General features: G+C 38.5%; 1 protein-coding gene across 1 annotated transcript in view; it reads left to right on the top strand.

The window, feature by feature from the left end:
- The first annotated feature begins 3311 nt into the window (after positions 1-3311).
- Positions 3312-24310, top strand: part of LOC127623231 (Wilms tumor protein 1-interacting protein homolog) — a 36773-nt gene continuing 15774 nt past the window's right edge. Inside the window, exons 1-2 of the mRNA XM_052097572.1 lie at positions 3312-4972; positions 11795-11896. Of these exons, the coding sequence (XP_051953532.1) occupies positions 3607-4972; positions 11795-11896 (1468 nt within the window). The 5' untranslated portion in view covers positions 3312-3606. The remainder of the gene's footprint in view (positions 4973-11794; positions 11897-24310) is intronic.

Here is a 24310-nt window from a genome sequence, read left to right as displayed (position 1 = left end):
TTAATTTACTATCCACTCCAACTCAATTTAAAAATTTTAAAAATATCTATTTTAAAAAGATATTAATATGCACTGTAATTTTTTTTCTTTTTTTTTACATTTCATCCAGTTTATGGGGAATTTTTAGAAAGAAAATCCCAACAAAGTTTCAAACGATTTCATTCTGAACAATGGACCTTTTCATACTTCCAGGTTTTTGGAACGCAGAAGAAAATTATTGCAGTGAAAAGCGATAACTGTGAATGGGAGATCACGCCAAATATAATTTTTGCTTACCAGTTTGATACAACATCAAAAGAAAAATGTCACTGTTTACTTTCCACAACTCTCCAAATGAAGGGAAAAAAAAAAGAGCGATGGATTATGACTGTCAGAAGAGAGAAGGTGGCAATTTTGTCACTCTCTCAGCAGTGGTGTTAGAAGCCTTATTGCATCAGTTGTCACTCATTTATTTAAACTAATTCCATGTTAATATAATACAAAGCATAATGTTATACATTTACACTAAATAATGTTTATAAATATAAACAAATGTCAAGCATTTAAACTTAAGCCTTATATCAAATTATTTTTACAGTAAGATCATGAGAAACAGTCATGTGTGTCCAAACTTTGATTGGTGTATGTGATCAATACTGGATCTAAAACATTTTTGCTTTACAATTTTTAAGTAATTTCAACTTATATGGTCAGTTTATGTCTGCACAACTAGAACACCTTTGTTAGATATACACAAATGTATCAGTTCATTCAACTTTATTTAAAAGTGTATGTCACACAAGTAAGATTTAACAACTAAATAGAAAGTTAACTTTTATAAAACTTTTTCTACTTAATTATCTTGGCTCTATAGAAAACAATAACTGAGGTCTGGCATTTAACTTGATTCCAGAGAAGTGCACATAAATCTGCCTATCAGCTCTGCATTTTCACATGCACAAGGAAAATTATGGATTGAACAGGATCCATGTTCACCGCTTACGGAACACTAAATCACCCCAATGGTGACATTACACAAAACAGCTAAACTCCAATTTAGTAAAAATCCAAATAACTTCCGAGATCTTTATTGTAAAGGATTTAAACAATGTTGTCCATGCTTGTTCAATGAACCATAAACAATTAATGAACATGCACCTGTGGAACAGTCGTTAAGACACAAACAGCTTACAGACGGTAGGCAACTTTGGTCACAGTTATAAAAACCTTTAGGACACAGAAGAGACCTTTCTACTGACTCTGAAAAACGGCAAAAGAAAGATGCACAGGGTCCCTGCTCATCTGTGTGAACGTGCCTTAGGCATGCTGCATGGAGGCATGAGGACTGCAGATGTGGCCAGGGCAATAAATTGCAATGTCCGTAATGTGAGACGCACGCCTAAGACAGCGCTACAGGGAGACAGGAAGGACAGCTGATTGTCCTTGCAGTGGAAGACCACATGTAACAACACCTGCACAGGATCGGTACATCCAAATATCACACCTGCGGGACAGGTACTGGATGGCAACAACAACTGCCGGAGTTACACCAGGAACATACAATCCCTCCATCAGTGCTCAGACTGTCAGCAATAGGCTGAGATGCTGGACTGAGGGCTTGTAGGCCTGTTGTAAGGCAGGTCCTTACCAGACATCACTGGCAACAACGTCACCTATGGGCACAAACCCCCCTTCGCTGGACCAGACAGAACTGGCAAAAATTGCTCTTCACTGACAGGTCGTGGTTTTGTCTCACCAGGGGTGATGGTTGGACTCGTTAAAGGAATGAGTGTTACACCGAGACCTGTACTCCATAGTGGGATTGATTTGGAGGTGGATGGTCCGTTATGGTCTGGGGCGATGTGTCACAGCATCATTGGACTGAGCTTGTTTTCATTGCAGGCAATCTCAATGCTGTGTGTTACATGGAAGACATCCTCCTCCCTCATGTGGTACCCTTCCTGCAGGCTCACCTGACATGACCCTCCAGCATGACAATGCCACCAGCCATATTGCTCATTCTGTGCATGATTTCCTGTAAGACAGGAATGTCAGTGTTCTGTCATGGCCAGCGAAGAGCCCGGATCTCAATCCCATTGAGCACGTCTGGGACCTGTTGGATCTGAGGGTGAGGGCTCAAGCCATTCCCCCATAAATGTCAGGGAACTTGCACGTGCCAGACAATTCTTTGGACTTCATGGCTTGGTTTGTGCTCTGACATGCACTGTTAACTGTGGGACCTTATATAGACAGGTGTGTGCCTTTCCAAATCATGTCCAATCAACTGAATTTACCACAGGCCAATCAAGTTGTAGAAACATCTCAAGGATGATCAGTGGAAACAGGATGCACCTGAGCTCAATTTTGAGTGTCATGGCAAAGGCTGTGAATACTACGGAGCCCCTGAAGTGACCTGTACAAAAAAAAAATCAAAGAGACTTCATGAGCACGAGAAACTTTTCCACAGGTCACTTCAGGAGCTCCGTAGAATACTTATGTTCATGTGATTTTTTTTTTTTTAATATTTTTTTTTTTTTTATAAATTTGCAAAGATTTCAAACAAACTTCTTTCACATTGTCATTATGGGGTATTGTTTGTAGAATTTTTAGGAAAATAATGAATTTAATCCATTTTGGAATAGCCTAAGGCTGTAACATAGCAAATTGTTGAAAAAGTTAAGCGCTGTGAATACTTTCTGGATGCACACTATATATATATATATATATATATATATATATATATATATATATATATATATATATATATATATATATATAATTACATTAGCCTATTTGATGCATAGAGGCAGAGGAAATATAATTACCAGTTGTACAAGAACAACCTTTATCTCTGTTTTTGTCCTAAGAATAAATAATTGAATCAGAGTTGCTCATTGCTTCAGTCTCTCACTTTGAGACGTTCTGTTTATTTTATTAATGATTTAATTATGTTCTGTGGGCTTGGTCTGTGTAGTTAAATCTTTAATCTGGCCGCTGGATGAAAGTGGACACACATAGGCTTCTCCAAAAGGCTTTTTTTTTTGGGTCAGGATACTGCTCCCCCTTGCTGAGTTGCTCTCTATCATTGTTTCGCTCCGGCATTAACCACATTCCAGAGCGCCGCAGCGCACCACGTCTCCCTCCGCGCATTCCTTATTGCACAAACGAGTCCCAAAAACACTTCGCGTCATACACGCATTTGCCATGCATTTTGGCACGCAAAATCTCTCTTGTTTGTCACGGAACTCTCGGGAAGAAATTATAAGCGACTTGGCTTTGCCGAAGAAAAAGTTCGCAGGGACAATCACGGAAAATCAAAGCGACGAAATTCCTCCGCGCAGCGCGCCATTGACTGTAAAGACCTTTCAACTTCACAAAAACTGAAATTGAGAAACGTTCTCTTGTGTGGAAACTTTGTCACGACGAGTGCGATAGGCGGGGATCATGTGTCGTGACGAAATGACGGTAAAGGACTAAGTTAACGTGAACAGGCAACGATGGCTCGCCTGAGGCGGCATTTTTCGCTCGAGATTTCCATGTAAAATGCAGTTTGTGCTGTAGTTGACTAGTGCTCCGCGCGCTCCCGTTCTGCGTCCCTCAACTCGCCTTACGATCCTGCGGCGCGATATGGATGAATATGGCGAGGACCCGAGCAAAATGTTGGAAAACCTTTCCATATATGACGTTTACCAGGATGGAATATACGGGGAGCCGAAACCAGAGATGGGGTTTAAGTCGGGTGCGCTTCCTGAGCAGAAAAGTAAGCGAATGAATGGCAGCTCCTCACTCGCGCCTGGGAACAAAGTCTACGGCGCGGCTCCGGTGCGCTCCGTCAACGGTAACCGACCCTCAGTGCCTTTGGATTTCTGTTCTCCGCAAAGAGAAGTAGTGTATCCCGAGCCCGAATTGTATTGCACCAAATCTGAAGTTGCCTTGCCGTGTTACACCGGTGCGTCGGACCGGCTCAGAAGATATACGCACGCGGAGGTGCAGGGACACCGGTACAGCACCGGCTGCGCGTACGACGGGCTCATTCTGGGCAAACAGGTGCCCGTTTCGGGCGTAAGAAGCAACAGCATGTGCATAGGCAGTAACCCTGATGGCAGGTACTCTGCCACGAGCCCCCGGTCCAGTTTGGCTTCGTCCCACTCGTCTCAAGATCAAAGCAAGCACACCAGTCCAAGGTCCAGCATCAGCAGCCCGCGGTCCAGCCTGGTGTCACCCGGACACCAGGAGGGGAACAGCGTGATCAGTCCCCGGTCCAGCTATGCGAGTACGGCCAGTGACACCAGTAAACATTCCAGCCCCAGAACCAGCCTGAACAGCTACGACTGCGGGAGCAAACCTAGCAGTAACCGAACCAGCGGCATCAGCATGGGCTACGATCAACGACACATCAGCCCCAGGTCTAGCACCGCCAGCCAGTATTCCAGCACCACGAGTCCGCGCTCCAGCTATTCGGAATCGCGCTTCATGCCTGCGGGTAACCACGAGCCGGAGGGCACCCCGGTGCACGGTATACCCGTGACCAGCCCCCGGTCCAGCATCTGCAGCCAGGACGGGGGTGCTCGACCCGCCGGGGTGTCCAACTGCGTGGTCAGCCCCCGGTCGAGCATCTCCAGCCATAGCTCCAGAAGCTCACGGAGCTCCCGGGGATCCATGAGCGCGTATCCTGATCTCCAGCTGCCCTCGCCGCGGTCATCCATACAGGAGGACACGCTGCTGCAGGACTTCACGGAGCCAAACGGCCCCCATAATAACCGCGTCCACCTCCAAACGTACCCCGTGCTGGAAGAGGCGCAACAACCGAATTCAGACGTGAACATCGCGTTTAGTTATGGGAAAACGGGCGCCGCGGGGCAGCGTTTCAAGCTGCCTTATCAGGTCACTCCATCCCGGGACAGCGGCCCCAGTCAGGCGGAGAGGCGCCTTGAGGCCCTCACCCTGGAGCTGGAGAAAGAACTTGAGATGCACATGAAAAAGGAATATTTCGGTAAGTTGATCCAGAGTTACTTCAGAAAAAGACGTAAAAGCACTTGAACTAAAAATGAACATAGTGAGCTCTCCAAAGTCCAAGTAACATCTGGACATGGATGTTGGAGATTTTGATGCACACTAAGTTTAAATGAAAGTGTTTATTCGCACCAGCAGGTCCATTTCATTTTATATAAACATAAATTATTCTTTTGAATGGCACCGTTCATCAGTGTTTTTCTATAGCTAAGTTTTGGTGGAAAGTTATTATTCACACCTGGACACATACTTTACCAAGCTGATCACAGAGGAACCTTTGTGTTTGACTCGTTAAAGCATTATTAGGGTGTGGGAAAACAGGTGTAAATCATGTTTAGACAATGGATCAGTGTGCTTTCCTGACAAGAGATTTTAGACTTGATCTCCTAAAATGTTTACACATTTTAAATGCATTGATTGACTTTTACCCTGGAGCAAAACACAAGTTTATGAAGTTTTTAAAGACATTAATTCAGAACTATATGCAGCACAAAGTGTTTATTTCGCGTTATGGTTAACTCCCTCCATTATGTTTGACCAGGTTGAATCATGTTAAATTAATCCAGAGTATTTTCCCACTCAAGGCAACACACAAAAGAAGCTGTTTTGTTCAAATTCCAAAAGCCTGATAACCGCACAAGACATGCTGCGACAAATCAAACTAATGACACTGAATAAATGAGTCGTTAGTTATCTCATGAATTAGTTTAAAATTGTATCGTTCAGAGGTTGCTCTTTCATACCTCATGAGACTCTATGGTTTTTGGTTTATTAAAGTTAAGCTCAATCATCAGTATTTGTGGCATAATGCTGATTATCACAAAAATGAATTTTGACAATTTTTTATTGTGACGTAATGCCGTAAACACTCAAACGTAATTGTTTAAAGCGATGATTTAAACAACTTTACAGCTCAAGTAATACACACGTTTTTTTTTAAATTTGTTAATATTTCTTTAGACCCTCTAGAGGAGATTACTTTCTTTTTCTCAGGTCAAAACCTTTGAGAAGTCTCCATTTGCTCTCCATTTATTCTCATTGCTTGCTAGGATAAATTATTAAGATTCTAAACAGATCTTATTTGTGTTTTTCTTCTTTCTTATGGGATAGATTTGGGTAGATTTAATTTGAGCATTTAATAAAAATTGTATATTTGATATGCTTTTTTTGTCCTGACTCAAGGGGTTTAAGGATGCAGATTGGCACATGGTGCCAAATGACTACAAACTTTGGCAAAACAGAGCAGTATCTGGGAGATCTGGCTTGTTAGCATTGTAACCAGCTGATTGCTGATTGGTTTTGGTCACACTGGGCAGCAGCAGTGGGCCAATCATAACAAGAGCTGCTGGTATCCCAACTGGCACTGCCCAAAAAGGACATTGTAGTTGGTGAGCAGACAAACAAGAGTTCTTAGCTGCTTGTTTTTGGCCCGGACCTGGACGGAAAAAGGCCAGTCTTCAGAGAGTACATACTTTGTCTCCCAGTTTGAACGCCACTTCCTGCCAGTGTCCGTCCAAGTCTCAAACGTCAACAAAAATGTTTGAATGTTCTTTAGCAGTGTGTGTGTGTGTGTGTGTGTGTGTGTGTGTGTGTGTTTTCTTAAAGGAATCCTAATTTCTTAACTGACAAAACTAGTGTTTACTTAATGGAGGGGAAAGACAACAAAGTTATTTACTGATATATATATATATATATATAAACATCCCTGCTATATTGAATTTAAAATTGACAGAATTCAATTGTCAGTGTTGTTGCCAGGGCATTTCTGTGCTTTTGCCAGGGTGTGCTGGGTGGTTGCTAGATCCTTGTCATGGTGTTCTGGGTGGTTGCTTACTAGCCCAAGTCAAAATAGCCCTCTGGTCTCTCCAGATATGGTTTGGGTCCCTGCTTTAATGTGAATCTATAGGATTTTTTACCCATTTTATGATAATCATAAGTTATCATAAGTTAAGTCTCTTAGAAAAGTAATAATGTACAGTAAGTAGTCATGCAATCATATAGGGCACACTAACACAAGCTTTGAATCTGTTGTTGTTGTTGCGACTGTGTCGCATTGGCTCAACTTTTGTATCTCCATAGCAACGGTGGTTTGTTTCTGTCTGCTCATGTTACTGCCTGAAAACACACTTGAACAGGTTTATATGGAGGAAGTCTCGTGATGGAGGTATGTGTGGCTTTGCCTCTGTAAAGCAGGTGATGTTTTTACTGCACACTGAACCCTCTTTAGACTGCATTAGTCTGTGCGTAAGAACGAGGCCGCTCTGTTACCGTGACAACAGCTCTCCTAAAAGCAACCTCGCTTGGCATTCGTGATTTGTCTTTCTGCACTCTTTAAAGGAATAGTTCACCCAAAAATGAAAAATCTGTCATCATTTATTCACCCTTGTGTAATCCGTATGACTTTCTACTTTTGAACTCATAAGGAGATGTTATGCAGAATGCTGATACTGCTCTTTTCTAAAATATGAAAGTGAATAGTGTTGGACGCTGTCGAGCGACAAAAATGACAAAAAAGTACCAGAAAGCACCATGAAAGTAGCCCATACAACTTGACAGACACAGCTGCTGGGGGTCGACACTGATCACCTGCTTAGAATAATAATCATCTTAAGTCCGCACATGTGCACAAAAACTAAATTGTGCTATAACACTCCAAATACAGCTCCAGAAGCTTTGTTGACATTTCAGCTTCCCAAAGTAATCTGTTCCTGAGAAGAGATGGACATTTTCTGGCACCATTTGCCTGTTTGAGTCCTGATTTAGCTGACCTCTGACCTCTGCATTTCCACATGCACTAGGGATTCAGAGTCTTGTTTAAAATCAACACTAAATTATACTTTTTCCCTGCCAGCCAAGTGAATACTGACCACATCCACATTATCAGATCTTCCATTCTAGGATTTTGGAAATCACATTTGGACAGCTTGAACCTTGGCCCCTTGAGTTTTCCTTGCTTAACTTGTTTTAGTGATTTAGTTGGATGAACAAACCCCCTTACCCTAAATACCATATTAAAGGGATAGCATAATGGGACTCATTCATTCACTCACCCTTATCCCATCCCAGATGTGTAGGATTTTCCTTCGATCATTGCTGCAAAAAACCTGACTGCCATCCAAACAAAAAAGTAGTGCACTAATCTTTGACCATGTGTAAAACAAAGCAAAGCACAGCACTACATTTATATTGGGAGATGAGTGAGCTTTTATCAGCCAGAGAGGAAAGGAGATGTTGTTCAAGAGCTGAAGAGGAAGTGGTACCAGGCCGTACCAGGTGAAGGGAGTGAGTTTGGAAGATGCGTGCTGTTAAGTGCAGAACTGGAAACTCTGCTGTCTGTTGTTTACAATCTGCAGAATACTGACCAGGGCAATGTACAAAATAAAACACTACTGCTCATTGCATATTGCGCATTACATACTGCATATTGCCTACCCTTAGTGAGTGAAACATAACCCAGTATGCGACAATAAATGTTTAAAAAAAAATAGTGCAGTATTTTACATTGTTGTCATATGGCTTCTTTATGTTGCATGTTTAATATAGAGAATGGCATGAATTGCATAGATAGTATTGTAGTATTCTGTTCTGAACCTAGAACGTAGAATGCTGTGTTCATATCTGGGGGAGTTTGATGAGATGTTTAGAGGTTGGAGGTTTAAATCGCACTGGGAATATCCACTTCTTTAGCAACACCTACTGGCATTCTATCATCCCTTCCCCCAAATTAATTTTGTAGAATCAACCTTTCGTTTTCCGTTTTCCGTTTTTGTATGAGTGTATAGCTTAAGTGGAATTTCTGCTTTAATCCTTGTGGCTTTGGTCAGCTGAGCAAAGATTGAGTTATATACTATAGTCAGAATCTCCAGCCGTGCTTCTGCAGAATCACTCTGATATGAAGATTAATGGTGCTTTCAGTGCAATCTGTACTGCTACAGTCAGCTAAATGTGTTAATTAGTCTCCACTTATTTCACTGTTCCTAACAATCACCTGAGAAACTTTAACTTCACTTTTTTTTCAGCTGCCAGTGTGAGGAAATGTGTCATTTGTCAAAATACCAAAATTTCAGCATTCAATACCAATACCAGAACTTAATCGTTTTATTTCATTTTACATAAAGATTGTATAAATATTAACAAATTAAGTTCAAGTGTAACACTTTACAATATTCGTTACCATAGTAAATGTATTAGATATCATAAACTAACAATGTTTAGCAGTATTAATTATCTTTGTATTGTTATCTTTTACTGTATATTATTATCTTGGTTAATGTTAATTGATCAAAATACTATTGTTCAGTGTTCCTGTTAGATCATATTGCACTATGCATCTTAAGTTAATGTCAACCTTTAATGTAAAGGTAAAAATGTATTAGTATTTGTAGAAATTAACCATAAACAAGAATTATAAATGCTGTAAAAGTACTGTTAATTTAGTTAACGTTAGTTAATTAGTTATTGTGTAACTAATGTTAACGAATACAACCTTATTGTAAAGTGTTACCAATTAAAACTATGGCATGTGACCTTTAAGTATTTCCCAGTTAAGTAAACATTGCTTGAAGTATTTTGAAGTAATTATTCAAGTAAACAGACGGAAGTAATCAGATACAAATGAAGTTTTCAGGTTTCTTACATCAGTATTCAGTTTAACATTCCTAAATTGAGAAAAACTCAAACGTTTTGTAAAACTAATATTTTAAATGATTGTATTATTTGACAAAAATGAAAATAATAATAATAATAATAATAATGATGCTAACTCAAAATGCATAACATTCCTAGGACATTTAGGACATTGAAATCCTTTTTTTATTTATTTTTTTATTCAATTTTATTGTTTTCTGTTTTTCACACTTTTATTCTTGATTATTTTGTATTTATGTTATTAATTATTATTGATTTATTATTATTATTACTAGTACTACATTGAATATTACATTTAACTATACAGTAGTAATATATTTCTATTGCACTCTTTTATTCTTTCAATTTCATCCATCTAGTTAAATTAAACTTTTATTTTGGTGGAAAACCGAATAAACCCTCAGTTTGTATGTTTGATGACGGCTTCTCACCTCTGGATGAGCAGTTCACTATATGGCCGAATGTGCTTATTATTCCACAAAATGCTGTGAATTACACAAACACTTGCATCATGAGCATCATACGTGCAGCACATACAGATTGTATATTTATTTAATTCAATTCCAGCCTTTTGCATTTTAATCATCACACTAGGATATATAACAATATTAATTTGATGAATTGTGCATTCAATCGTTCATTTCATGCCAAATATGTACAATTCTGTGACATTCCCCATTTTATAGTTTATTTTGTTTTTGTGACTGGATTCTGCGATTCCACCTGTGTTTTCCGTATAGTGGTATTTGTAGGGGCCTAGCTGTATTTAAGCTATCATACATATCCTGCAAGTGTCTACATTCATCAAAGCCTAATGGTTAAATAATTTGTGACTGTCATTGTTGAAACACTTAGTTACATGCTGCCTATACACAACATGTCTGGTAAAGGCAGAAATGTATTGTATCAGCTTGTATTTACAATCTATAGACAATCCAACAAGACTAGCTGGCCATCTCAATATGAAAAATGATATCTTTCTGCTCTTCCTAGAGGTAGCCGTAATTGTTCCAATGGGCACATCCAATATTTTCCATATAGATGGCTTGACTGTGCATATTAAGACTGGGATGACAACACTTGTGTACCAAATTGGTTCTTGGTACCATCAATATTGTACAAAGACTGGTATTGTTAAACTGTTTTATTTTTTAGTATTAACTTGGTACCAAAGTACTTTTGACATCCGTTGTTCTTGGGGAGGGTAATGGCTGTTTTTGTGGGCCGAAGTTGTCGAAGTTACCCGAGGCAGCCACCACACCTCCCAGTCGTAACTGATGGAGATAAATGGAGTGCCTGCTGGGACTTTCACCAACACGATTAAATCAAAGTGCTGGATGCTGGTACATGAAATTCCCTCTCAGTGATCCTATAATTATCTTGATGAGTTAACCATTAAGTTACCAAGGGCTTATCTGATTGATGTTGTGCATAGAGTGGTGATTGCTTCTACAGCCTGTTATCACATGTGTAATGGTGCCCAGGGCATATTTTTGGGTTTTATGTTAAAAAAGGTTTTATGTAAGTTTTTCCAAAATCAGTAATGGCAAAATTTTTGTGGTTTGGAATCAGGGGAATTAATTCTCCCAAACAGTGGATTCAGTTTTCAGAATGATTGATTGAAATCTTTGTCGGAGATTCATGCAAGATGTCTCCGGTTTGTTTGCTCATTCGTCAGTGTCGTCTCAGGAGGGTGGGGGTAATGTTGTGTCTTGTAGGCGCGGTGATCTCAGCGTGACTATGTCTAGGTATTGACTGTGGCCCCAGTGTGGAATGCGACCCCAGCGGAGGCCATCTTGTGTGTGAGAGTGCAAGGATCATTAGAGATGCTGACTCACTCTTCCATGATGCAGAGCGCTTGCTGTGTATCGAGAGTGGACCTATCTGCCAACAACCTTGAAAGAACTGTGCACAGAAGTGTACCTATACGAATTAGTGCTGTTTTAAAGGCACACCAAATATTGATTTAGGTTATAGATGTTTACTGCACTTTGTATTAAGTTCATTTTTTAAAACATCCACACTAAATTTCACAACTGCTTAAAATGTTTGCAGAGTACGGTATAGACTGTATAGCATAAATACAACATGCAGTTGAGTGTTTGTTCCATGAATTGCTGTGATTTTAAGTATGTTTTTCTATGTTCTCTTCTAGGTATTTGTGTAAAGTGTGGTAAAGGTGTTTATGGAGCGAGTCAAGCGTGTCAAGCGATGGGCAACCTTTATCACACTAATTGCTTCACCTGCTGCTCATGTGGTGAGTGTCCACACACATAAATGCACACTACATGCTGCTGTTTTGCTCTGCATGACTAAAACATTTCCAGGCACTTGATGTCATTACAGTTGTTTGTCATTATCAATTGTATTGGTTGGTTTGGTCCAGCAGGGACTGTATGAAGAATTTTCTCACCCTTCCCAGCAGCACAACTGAGCATGTGCTAAACCAATCCAGATTAGTCTTACCCAGAGAAACCGGCATTGGTGTCATAAGCTTCCTTTGTTGTGTGAGTTTGTAGAGATTTGGAGGCACTTTTAGCACTGTCGATTCCTAGAAAGTAAAGTGTTGTTAAAAATCTTTTCACACACTCACTAGTTTATTGAATTTGTCTACTAACATTGTTCAACAGTCTATGCACATGCATCACGGAAGATTAATGACATTTTTGCCATTGTTTCTGAAAGTTCCCACCACAGTATAATTTTCAGCACATGTTGTGTTGTGTTTAATAGAATCCCGCCGTGGAAATGATAGTGATGGAAATTGGATTTTGTAATGTTTTTTTAATTTATTTTTTTAAATGGCCAATTCCATAATTAACATTTATAAATGTTACTCCATTAAGTAACATTTATAATATTTATATATATATATATATATATATATATATATATATATATATATATATATATATATATATATATATATTTTAAATAGTATTTTGGGAAATGTACATCTTGATAGAAAATGACACCCAACAGAAATGTTCTGCATATTATTGATTTTCTTCAAACATCATTTGTCAATTTGTTTTATCTCAAGCATGTTCTTTACTGATGTGCACTGGAGCTTTTGATGACTTGGTTAAAAAAAATTGTTTTGGTTTGAAAAAACAAAAACTAATTTTGTTTGGTGTGGTGGAAATGATGTCACAACTTTGGGAAAGATTTTAAAATAATGAATAGAAATAATTTTCACACAATAAATATTGAAGTAGTTTATTTCACTCCTTGTTTAGAGTTTCATCATTGCATTATTATTATACACATGTAATATTTTATATATTTATAATGGATTTTCATAGTTTAATTTTGAAAGTCTGGGTCAGAAACAAGGCTAAAACAATAAAATCTGTACAGAAAATGTATTTGAAAAGTAGCAAAAATAAACTATGGCCTTGTGAAGGGGTTTCAAGTCAGTTTTAATGTGATTTTCATATAACAACAGAAAAAATATATATATTCAACCCCAGGGACATGACAGTGCCTTTAGTTGGAAAAACAAAAAACACCAAATTGAGCTACAGAATAGTTGTGACTTGTGCTACATTCTTCATGTGTCTGTCCAAGTATACATGACACAATGCAAAATCGAATATTTGATGGTAGGATGTCAGCTGAGGAAGTGTCTGTAAACATGTCGAACATCACCTCTGTCTACATATACATGCTGGATAAAGCCAAGCTACAAATGCATTATCTGGGTCTGTTAGTCCTTCTTTGCAGAAAGTCAAAGTGAAAGAAACTGTGACAAAAACAGGTAGGTGTAGTTCCTTAAAGGGACAGTTCACCCAAAAATAAAAATTCTCTCATTATTTACTTACCCTCATACCATCACTTTAAAGCTCCAAAAAGAACAGACAATGGTAGTAAAAGTAATCCTTACAACTCCATTGGTTAAAAAACGTCTTCTTAAGTGATATGGTAGCTTAAGGTGAGAAGAAGATCAATAATTAAGTCCTTTTCACAATAATTGTTTACTTACCAATGCGCTTCCACAAGGCGATCCACGCTGCCTCTCATGTGATGTAAACACGCTGGCATGTTCAAATGAAAGCAAAACCAATAAAGCTTGTGAACAGCGTTCTCTTGTAAACAAATCGAGCTGCACTTCTGGTTGTATCACGTCAGTTCTTGCATGAAAATGCCAACGCACTTACGTCATGCGAGAGGCTGCATGAACTGACCCTCAACAGAGGTCCAACAACGGAGTTGACCTGTTTCACGGTAATACAATTTAAAATATAACAAAATCTAAAAATTACCATATGCCAAAATCTTTCTAGTAAGTCAGTCCACTGTTGTCCATTTTTGAATTGCTCCCAGGTGTCACAGTCGGTCTCCGTCGTGTAGACTAGGACTCTTATTTTGAAGTGTTTCCCCCGGATGACATTACCCATCATGTACTACCCTCATCACTGCCATCTGTTACTCATTGTTCTCACCTGTTTTCCATTCCCTCATTAGCTTTTGTTTGTATAAATACCTTTTAGTTTTTGCATTCCTTTGTTAGTTCTTGTATGTTGTTGTTTTGAGTTCCCGTTTGTTGTTTCACTGTCATTTTTTATTAAAGCCTGCAAATAGATCCTACGTCTTCTGTCTCATCTCAGCAACTACTCGTGACACTGAGGCTATTTCCTGTCAGGCTAGGGCAGGTCCTATCCACTTGAATGAGGGAACACAAAAATAAAAAAAATGATGATTGGCTCATTTACCTGTAAGGCAGGATTTCCTTTCTACATCCGTTGACCGTTGGGCACGCGAGCTCCTTGATTGGGCCTTCTAATTTCTCACATTCATTTGAATAGAAATGGCCACTCTTTGCTAAATAGTCTCTGCACATACACAAACACCAGTAATCTAATATACAAACTCTCCAAAACGGTGTCCTATATTTCATTATTCAGGCTCAAAGGCCAGTGTAATGAGATGAGATTTCAGACGTGACTTAAAAGTCTTCATTGATCACACTAGGCTGTGTTGCGAACTATTTATCTGAAAAAGTGAAGCTTTCAGCAAAAAACACATGTCATAATAAAAGCACGATTCAAAATAAAATCTAGATGCCTGAAATGTAAGAAAGTGTACACTTTATAGTAAAGTGTAATGTTCACTGTAATAATAATAATACTTAAGCAATTTATCACAAGCAAGACTAATGTTGAATAAAAGTTTGGCCCAAAAAAAAAGAATTGCAATGATATGACATGTTGTAAAGTTCTACAACCCAACTCTGAAAAAGTTGGGACAGTATGAAAAATGCAAATAAATAAACATTAGTGATTTGTAGATTATATTCACCCTTTGCTATATTGAAAGCACTACAACTACACATAATATGATGTTTTTATGAAGTACAGTCATTTCAAATCAGATGACTACAACACACAATATATTGTACACTTCATAATGCACTACACATTCTTAATTAGAGATGGTCAGGACTGTAGGCTGGCCAATCTAGCACCTGCACTCTCTGCTTGTTCGGCCAGTATGTGGTTTGAAGTTGTCCTGATGAAAATTCCGTAATATCCCTGGAAAAGGCTGTGCTGGATGGCAGTACAGTATATATGCTGCTCCAAAATTTTTACGTACCTGTCTGTATTAATGGTGCCCACACAGATGTGCGAGGTACCCATGCCATGGTCACTGACACATCCCTGGGCCATACAGACACTGGATTTTGGACCTGATGCTGATAACAGCTTGGATGGTCCTGTTCCTCTTTGTCCCGGAGAACACGACGGCTGTGTTTTTCAAAAACGGACCAAAAAACACAATTCCAAATGATCCTTGCTCTAGGCTGTTTTTGGAATCTCGTTATGTACTATGACACAATTGCCTCACCTGTTTAACGTCTCCTGTTTCACATTGCCTTGTTATTTTTACTCGAAAATTGTTATTAGTCTTAAATTGCCCCTGTCTCAACTTTTTCATGCATGTTGCAGTCATCTGATTTGAAATGACTGTACATTTTCAAAAAACAATGAAATTCACAAGGTAAAACATTATTATGTAGTTGTAGTTTTTTCAATATAGCAAAGGGTGAATATAATTTACAAATCACTCCTTTTTGTTTTTATTAGCATTTTTCATTCTGTCCTAACTTTTTAGGAATTGGGGTTGTATTGTCACTTGCTAAAAGTTTTAAGAAATAATTGATCAGATTTTTTATGTTGAAATTAAATTAAAGTTTAAAACATGGCATTTTGGAAAATAATAATAATTATTAAACTATAATTATTAAAATAATTATTAAAAAAAAAACCTGAAACTGGTGTGTTCAATAGCACATTATCATATTAGCATATTTTTGTTGTGGTATCGAAATTGGTATTGAGTACCATGAAATTTCACTGGTATCGGTATCAACTAGGGCTGCAACTAACGATTATTTTGATATTCGATTAATCTAACAATTATTAGAATGATTATTCGGAGATTATTGCTACATTTAATCATCAGCTCTTTACCGATAATTCACCTTGTGCCCCGACTTAAAAGGTTGTATTAAATGTGCTTACTAACAATAAAGAGGACAAAATCATCTTTTAAAAATACCTCTAAATGACATTCATTGAATTAAAGGAAAAAATACTTTTTATTAAGTTTAATTCAGTACATAAATTCACTGCAAAAAAAAACAAACAATTGTTATCCAAAACAAGTTAGGTAGGAAGTTTTCCATTTAAAATTGTCTAAAAATCCTTAAAATAAGAGACATTTACTTGAGAAGCATCATATAAGATATTTAGACTTGCTTTAAGAGGATGCATCTTAAATATTGTGCATTTTGTATATATGTGTATTTGTTCACTTGGTTATACATCTGCGAGTGCAGTAAAGACTTGATACATTCAAGATCGGTTCTCTAGCAAGTATTAATATCTTATATGCTGCTTCTCAGGTGAATGCATCTTTTTTTAAAGGATTTTTAGATATTGTAATTTGTAATAATATATTCAACATTAACCGTTTTTTTCTTCTGTAGTATAGTTCCTAAAGTAAATTGTTTTAAATTAGTTTTAGATATTTTTATTGGAAATCAAGCCAAAACAAATCATAAACGTATTTTGTTGCAGTGTATAATGGGGCGAAGACTTCCTCTCTCACCTTTTTGTTCACTAAAATCCATCTTTAACTCACAAAAAACACACTCTCTCTTAATAATAAAGCTGCATATTGCCAATTTTCTTCACCATAAGAAATGCACAGTGACATATATTATGATTCAATAAGTCGCGAGCCATAGCATTATAATCTAGCTGCATTAAGTGTGTGCGCTTGAGGAACGAGCATCCCAGCGACAGTGTTCATCAGCCGAGTGCAGTTTAAATCTCTCACCCTTAAACCGGGACATTCGCTTAACTCATAGAAGAGGCGCTGACCGCACAGAGAAATGCCAGTTTCGGAGTTTGTAGTTATTTACATGACCTACTTCCGACTTTATATAACGTATTAAAACTGCATTTAAGATGTAACACCAGGGTGTTTCCTTTAAAGAGCTCCGACTCCACTTATTCCACAACGAGAGTGCTTCTGTATTTACTTGGTATTTTTGTATAATTCCCTTGTACTTCGTGATCATCATTTGAGTTTGGGATATGTGAAAAAAGAATTTCACTGTATATATATGCAAAAATGTACGTATAATGTGTGACAATAATGAAGGCTTTCTTTCTTACAAAGCTGAGATATTCTTCTAAAAATCTTTGTTTGTGTTCTGCTTAAGAAAGTAAGTCATACACATCTGGGATGGTATGAGAGTGAGTAAATAATGAGAGAATTTTCCTTTTTGGGTGCACTATTCCTTTAACAGAGACAGATTGGTGTAGCGACTAAACTGGCTTATTGGCTTAATAATTGTTTCTATTTTTGGTAATGTGTGTGTGTGTGTGTGTTGAATTGTAAATTCATATCAGTCATGTATTTGTGTGTGTGTAGGCGTGCATGCCGCAGGGCTGGTCAGTCACCTGACTCATCCTCTGCTCTCCTGTTTCCTCTGGAAATGAGAGAGAAATCACAGTGGTACTGTTGATCGCAACTGCTGTTCAATATTCTCTCTTTCATTCGCTCTTCTACTTCACACAGATACTGTTTCCTTGCGCTTTACAGCCTGTGCAGATAATTTACACGTAATGCTAGCTGTGCGCTATAAACGTATTGTTCGCTAAAGAATGAGGGCCAGCAAACCGGATGCATGGTACTGTGGTTTGGGAGGAACTGGAAGGCTCTTTTAAGGACAAATTGAGTCCTTGAAGTTCACAGGAACATTAAACTTGATGTTTGAGTGTGTGTTTGTAGATTTTTGGATTATCCATGATGGATAGGCGGCTGTGGTAGATCGTTATTATGAGCCAATGTAATGTTTTAAGCTCGAGGGAGACACAACATAAACCATGTGTTGGTTAAAATATTCGGAAATGAGACTTTAAAAGGGCAGTTCAATGATGGATAATGATGATGGATTTTTTTTTGGTTAAATATCTGATGAGTGTACATAGCATCTGCCCAGAACTTCAGTTTGACTCTATTTTAAGATAGCATTTAGTGCTCATTAAAATGTTGTCCACAAAACAAGTATAGGAGCCACTGCTATGCTATATTATATCAAAACACTTTTACGCTAATGCATTTAAAAAAAAAACCAATACATTTTTACGCTTGTATTGCAGATCCCACCTACATTTACACACTTATTCCAATGCGATTACACAGAAGTACGTTTTACTCATTAAAACATCCATCTAAAATTCACCTTTCAAACTTATTCTGATTAAAGCATCATTAGTGGCTGTAAGAAACAAATCGATAATTAAAACATTTTTAACTTTAAATCGTTGCTTCTGCCCATCGCTGTATTGATGATTGAAATTAAACAAAATTCTTGCGTGATGTTTGTTCCTCTGTTGTATACAAAGCGTGCACTTCTGACTTCTTGCATGAACGCGCCATTGCGCTTATGTCACTGATGCATCAACTGCTTGGAGGAAGTGATTTTTTTAAAGTGAATAAAGTTTTAATTATCGATGTATTTTTCGGTTTGCTTCAGAAGACATGAATTGATTGACTGGAGTTGTGTGGATTACTTTTATGCTGTTTAAATATGCATTTTGGACCATCAAACAGCCAGAAGCCTGATGGCACCCATTTGCATGCATTGTATGGACAAACTGAGCTGAAATCTGCTTATAAAAATCTTCGCTTCGGTTCTGCTGAAGAAGGAAATTCATACACATCTTAAAGATAAATAAATCATAAGAGGATTTAATTTTTAGGGGAACTAACCTTTTAAGTCTGACTAAAAACAAACTTTTAAAATACATGTTAATGTACTGACTGCGGATTCTCATACACAACCGAATGAAAACGGTGCGTGCTGAGCATTTACACAGAGACAAAACCTAAACTTACCAAAAACTTTAATACTATTCTTTTACGAAAACAACAAGGTGTATGTTGAGTGTTAATTTGAAATTAATTTGATGAAGTGTGTTTTTGAGGTTGTATGTCCTTGCACACATTTGATAAGGACACAAGGCAGCCGGATGGACTTTTAGAGAGGGACAGCAAGTTTGTTCTTGGATAATTGTCTGGCTGTCTCTCTCTCTCTCTCTTTCTCACTCTCTCATTCCCTCTCTGTTTAATTGAGCTTTGCTCTCACTTCCAAAGTAGCACCCACCCTGTTCTCATCAAAGACTGAGGAATTAATTCCTTTATACTCCATTCCTTCTGTCACATGTAGTGCTGGACCAACTTGGTATCAATCCTGGCATGGGGCTTTGATAAACACACACACACTCGCAGTGTCACAAAATTCTGTAGCAATTAGAAAGGTAAATGTGTGTCTGCCTTGAGCAGCCCACAGGCCTCGGGCGAATGTGTGAGCAGCATTCATGTTCCTCTTCAAATACACACACACACACACACACGAGAATGTTTTGAATGATTCATGACTTTAATGACTGTTGCGAAAACTTTGTTTTTGTGTGAAACTGTAAGATGTTGGAATCATAAACAATGCAACATTTGATGCATCGACTATATAATTGAACAAGGCAGTTAATTGGACAAGTGGCGTTCCAAAAGTGCTTCTGTTTAGTATTGGGAGAATAGAAATAGGAAGAGAGAGAACGTTTATTGAGTCCTCAATTGACATTGCACTTATTTCTGTTTATTTTGCACTATAATTAATTATAGTTAACTTTTATTTTTACAATGTTTTCATTGTTTGCTTCCAAGCTGCACATACTTTTTAGAGGGCAAATGAACATGTGTGAGGCCAGCAGGCCTGCACATGCTCTGGACCACAGACTAGAATTCCCCTTTTAATAGTAATGCGCGCACACACACACAATGTCTACAATCTTGATGTGAATTACGAAACTTACATATACCCATTCAGTGACTCATCACTGCCTGTATCCCATCATGCACTGAGGGTAAACCCACCTGCAAATGATAAAGACTTGCTTGTTCTCTTGGTGTGCATAGGAGTGTGTGTGTGTGTGTGTGTGTGTGTGTGTGTGTGTGTGTGTGTGTGTGTGTGTGTGTGTGTGTGTGTGTGTGTGTGTGTGTGTTCTTTCAGCATTAAGAAAGGATAAAAAATGGAAAAAAGACACACTTTGTCTTTGTTCACACTGCACAAATATCTGATATTTTTGCAAATCTGATCTTTAGGACTGAATATTTGCACTGTTATTTTTTATTATCAAGTGATGAAATTGTATCTGATTATCTGGACAGTGCAGTCAATATCCAATCTTCATCAGTTCCCATTGTAATGACTTCATCAGAACATTTCAAGAAATTTTCTTCTACATCAACTGATAGTTGTTGGTATTGTGTTAATCTGTCTGTCTGTCTGTCAATCAAGCTGGCTGTTTGGCTAGAGCAACCTACACCATAACACAGCGGATTCACATTTTTGTTTTGAACCATGGGCCGAAGGAAAAGAGACACAATATTATCATTACCATGGCCGGCCCGTGGGTTTGTGCGGCTGTAACCTTACCGGAGCCAGCTGTTAGATAGCTGTGCAGTGTGTAAGCCTCCCACGCCGGAAACACCGGTTCGAGTCGCGTTCGGAGTGGGGCGAGCAGAGCCTCTCTTTTTTTAAAGAGAAAGCACTAAAAATAAGCAACTTTTTTTTTCCCAACATGCAGATGTGTTTAAATTGTAAGGGAAAGTGTGTAATTTAGGTGCTGTGAAAATTCAACACTTCTTCACCATCTTCACAAGTTTTTTAAGATTTTAATAATTTTTCTAAAAGTGCAAATAAACTAGTGCCTGAGTTGATATGGAGTCATAGAAACGTATAGTTACGTTTAGTATAGTATAGTATAATAGTATAGACAGGGTTTGAAAGGAACTTATTGGCTCACCAGCCACTGTGGCTAGTAGTTTCCAACGTCACTAGCCACTCAACATTTTCACATTTTCACTTTTGCGCAAAAGCACGCTTCATTCGCCCTGCACAGATGCAAGTGTTAGTTATGAGAAGAATAAATACCATTTAATTTGCTTTGCCAGCGGCTCTGAGTTGCCTGACATTCATAGAATTTTCAATGCAGGAAAAACCCTGAAAAGGTCACCCGCCAAAGTGGCTGGTAATAGTGACAGAGTTACCTGCCACTGCTGATTTTTACCCGCATTTGGCAGGCTAGTGGGTGCCCCTGTGTGTTTGTGTGTACATAAATGGCTGAAGATATTCCCCGTTTAAATGTTTCTCCATATCTGGAACTTTGATTACAGCAGTCTTAACCAGCTAATGACAATTTGTCGGTCCCCATGAGGAAAACAGCTTATAAATCATACTAAATTATATTTTTTTGGAACCGTAATAATGCAGAACGTTTTCTGTGAGGGTTAGGTTTAGGGGTAGGGTTTGGGTTAGGGGATAGAATATAAAGTTTGTACAGTATAAAAACCTTTATGTCTATGGAAAGTCCCCAAAAAACATGGAAACCCAACGTGTGTGTGTGTACAGGGAGCCAGCCATCATAAAATTAGCAGGTCAAATGAGGCTCGCCTCCGGATCAAATCACTGTGATGAAATCAACATTTATATACATTTTTATCCATTATTTTAAGTAGTATTAAAGGAAATATTAAGAGTGGAAACAGAGAAGCGGATGGGAAAAATAGTGAGACAAAAGGCGGATTCAAACCAGGGTTGCTAGGACAACAGTACACATTCACACCGTCTTTACACCCCATGCCACTGGAGCGACATCTATTGTTTTATTTGTCGTATATTCCTGTGGTTTTACCAGACCATTGGGGTGCAAATAGCTGGACTGTGTGGCAGATGCTATATATGTAACGGGAGCCAGCTGGTAGATAGCTGTGCAGTGTGTAAACCTCACTCTCCTGACCTCAAGAGGTGCACTAGCAACTGACGCTAGAGGCTGTAGCCTTTAGCCTCCTTGTTAGCACACCCGCCTCCCGTTCGGAGTCCCGTTCGGAGCAGGGCGAGCAGGGCCGGTTACATATATACCGGGGTATACCAGGGACACTCAAAAACACTAATAGACATGCAAAAACACTAATGCACTGTGTTCAATCGACCTGTATTCATAAATTAACCATATTTAATTGGCATACTACATATAGATATGATAAATGATTCTTAAAGAGCAGTAGCAGTAATGGGATTATATATTATATCCAAGCAGGGAAGGCTACCCCCGAGTATTTTACGGTAGCCGGTGTGTAAGAGTCATTCACTATAGAAACCTCTTGTCCAATGAACATTGATCATTTACTCCACTGAACCCAATGAGAAACACCTATATACCCTATGGCAGAGGTGTTTCTCATTGGGTTCAGTGAATGACTCTTACACACCGGCTACCGTAAAATACTCGGGGGTAGCCTTCCCTGCTTGGATATAATATATAATCCCATTACTGCTACTGCTTTTTAAGAATCATTTATCATATCTTTATGTAGTATGCCAATTAAATATGGTTAATTTATGAATACAAGTTAAAATATCTAATAAGGTATATTCTATCAAAATGAAGATTTTCAGAAAATTGTATAATGCTTCCTGTCTTTTTCGCTACTTTTGGTTGACAGATGCATACAGGGTTATACGTGTCCTGCCTCTGTGGCTGCTCTCAATCACTGCAAACAAGCATAAAGAAACATCTGAAGTGTAAAATTAAAATTATGTTTTAAGAGAAGAGAAGTAGTTGACTGTGGCCATGGACTTTGACAAAGGCTGGTGGAATAAAGCCACCCTCACCCCCTTAGTCTCTTTTCCTGTCTCTCTCTCTCTCGCTCTCTCTCTCTCTCTCTCTCTCTCTCTCTTTTGCGTGGTTGAGGAGGGGGGTTGGGTGGAGGGTGTTAGTTGGACCAGCCGGTGACCTCAGACAAAAAGAATGTCGCATTTACTCAGACCTCTCTCTCATTTTGTGTTCAGATTCTGTGCCCTCCATTTGTCAGCCCCAGAGATCTCGGTGATCTTCATTTGTTGTGTTTCCACACATCTACAAACACCCTTACCTTTCACTGCTGTCTCACTTTTTAAAAATGATGCCTTATTCTCAGAGAGATCCACTTGAACTGTCTTAAGAAACACTAATTAGAGTTTTACATTTTATGATGAAAATTATAGCATTGCTTGCCCATGCAAAACCCACCGTTGTGTGTGGTTGCTAAGATGTTCTGAGTGGTTTTTAGCAGGTTGCTATGTGGTTGCTAGGGTTTTTTAGATGTTTGCTAGGGGGTTGCTTATGGGCCACCCCAAAGTCTCTATGACATTCTGGTCTGTAGATATGGCTCAGTTCCTTTTTTCAATGTAAGTGTATGGGATTTGTCTCCTGTTTAATTGTCTTATCAGGCAAGTAAAGTATAATAACACACCCCCCCTAAACAAGCCACCTGATTATCATCCATGTCTGTAGTGCGAATGGTGCAGGATGAGTTACATGGCACATTTTAATTCTGTGGTAAGGGATTTGTTCAAATCACTAATCCCAAACATGAGCCCTAGAAAGCACTACTAATTAGTAATCTTTCGCCGTGAATTACGTTGGGTTTTCTTTTCCCTGGCGGGCCGCTGGCTGTTTGAATGTGGCAAGTGCATACATTTTAGGATGTTGAAAAGAAACTGGATGTCTGCCGTAAATTAAGAGGCAGCTCTGTAGGATGGGGAAAGGGGAAGATCAGACTGATATATGAACTCTGTGTTTGTGTGAGAGAAACTACTCTCGTTTAGCCAGACTTACGGCATAAAGTCTAGTCCACCACAGCTTATTATGACCAAAAACAGCCCACTTAGACAGGAAGATAAATCAACATACATGTAAATCGACCAACTACAGTTTGCTTTTTACAAGCTATTGAGAGGTTGGTTGATCTGAAATGGGATGTAACTCAGAGAGAAAAGCTAAATGTACAGTTGTGCTGGAGGATGTCTTGTTCATGTGCAACTAATGGTGCATTCATGGGAAAATCAGAGTTTTTAATTTCCTTCTTGGAAAAGGGCAAAAGAACGACATTGAAGTCAGATTTCCAACTTTTATGATCTCTGGCAAATCCAGCAAGTTGGTCTCCCTTGAAAATGTTCATTGTAACTCGATTTTGTTTTCTAGCAGACTGGTAAAAACAACCTGGTCTAAAAGAATCATGTTACTTTACCTAAATTGTTGGATAACTCCAT

This window comes from Xyrauchen texanus, chromosome 29 (genome assembly GCF_025860055.1).
Source record: "Xyrauchen texanus isolate HMW12.3.18 chromosome 29, RBS_HiC_50CHRs, whole genome shotgun sequence".
NCBI lineage: Eukaryota > Metazoa > Chordata > Actinopteri > Cypriniformes > Catostomidae > Xyrauchen > Xyrauchen texanus.
Note: the sequence above shows the minus strand (reverse complement) of the source record. Positions and strands in the feature narration are given on the sequence as shown.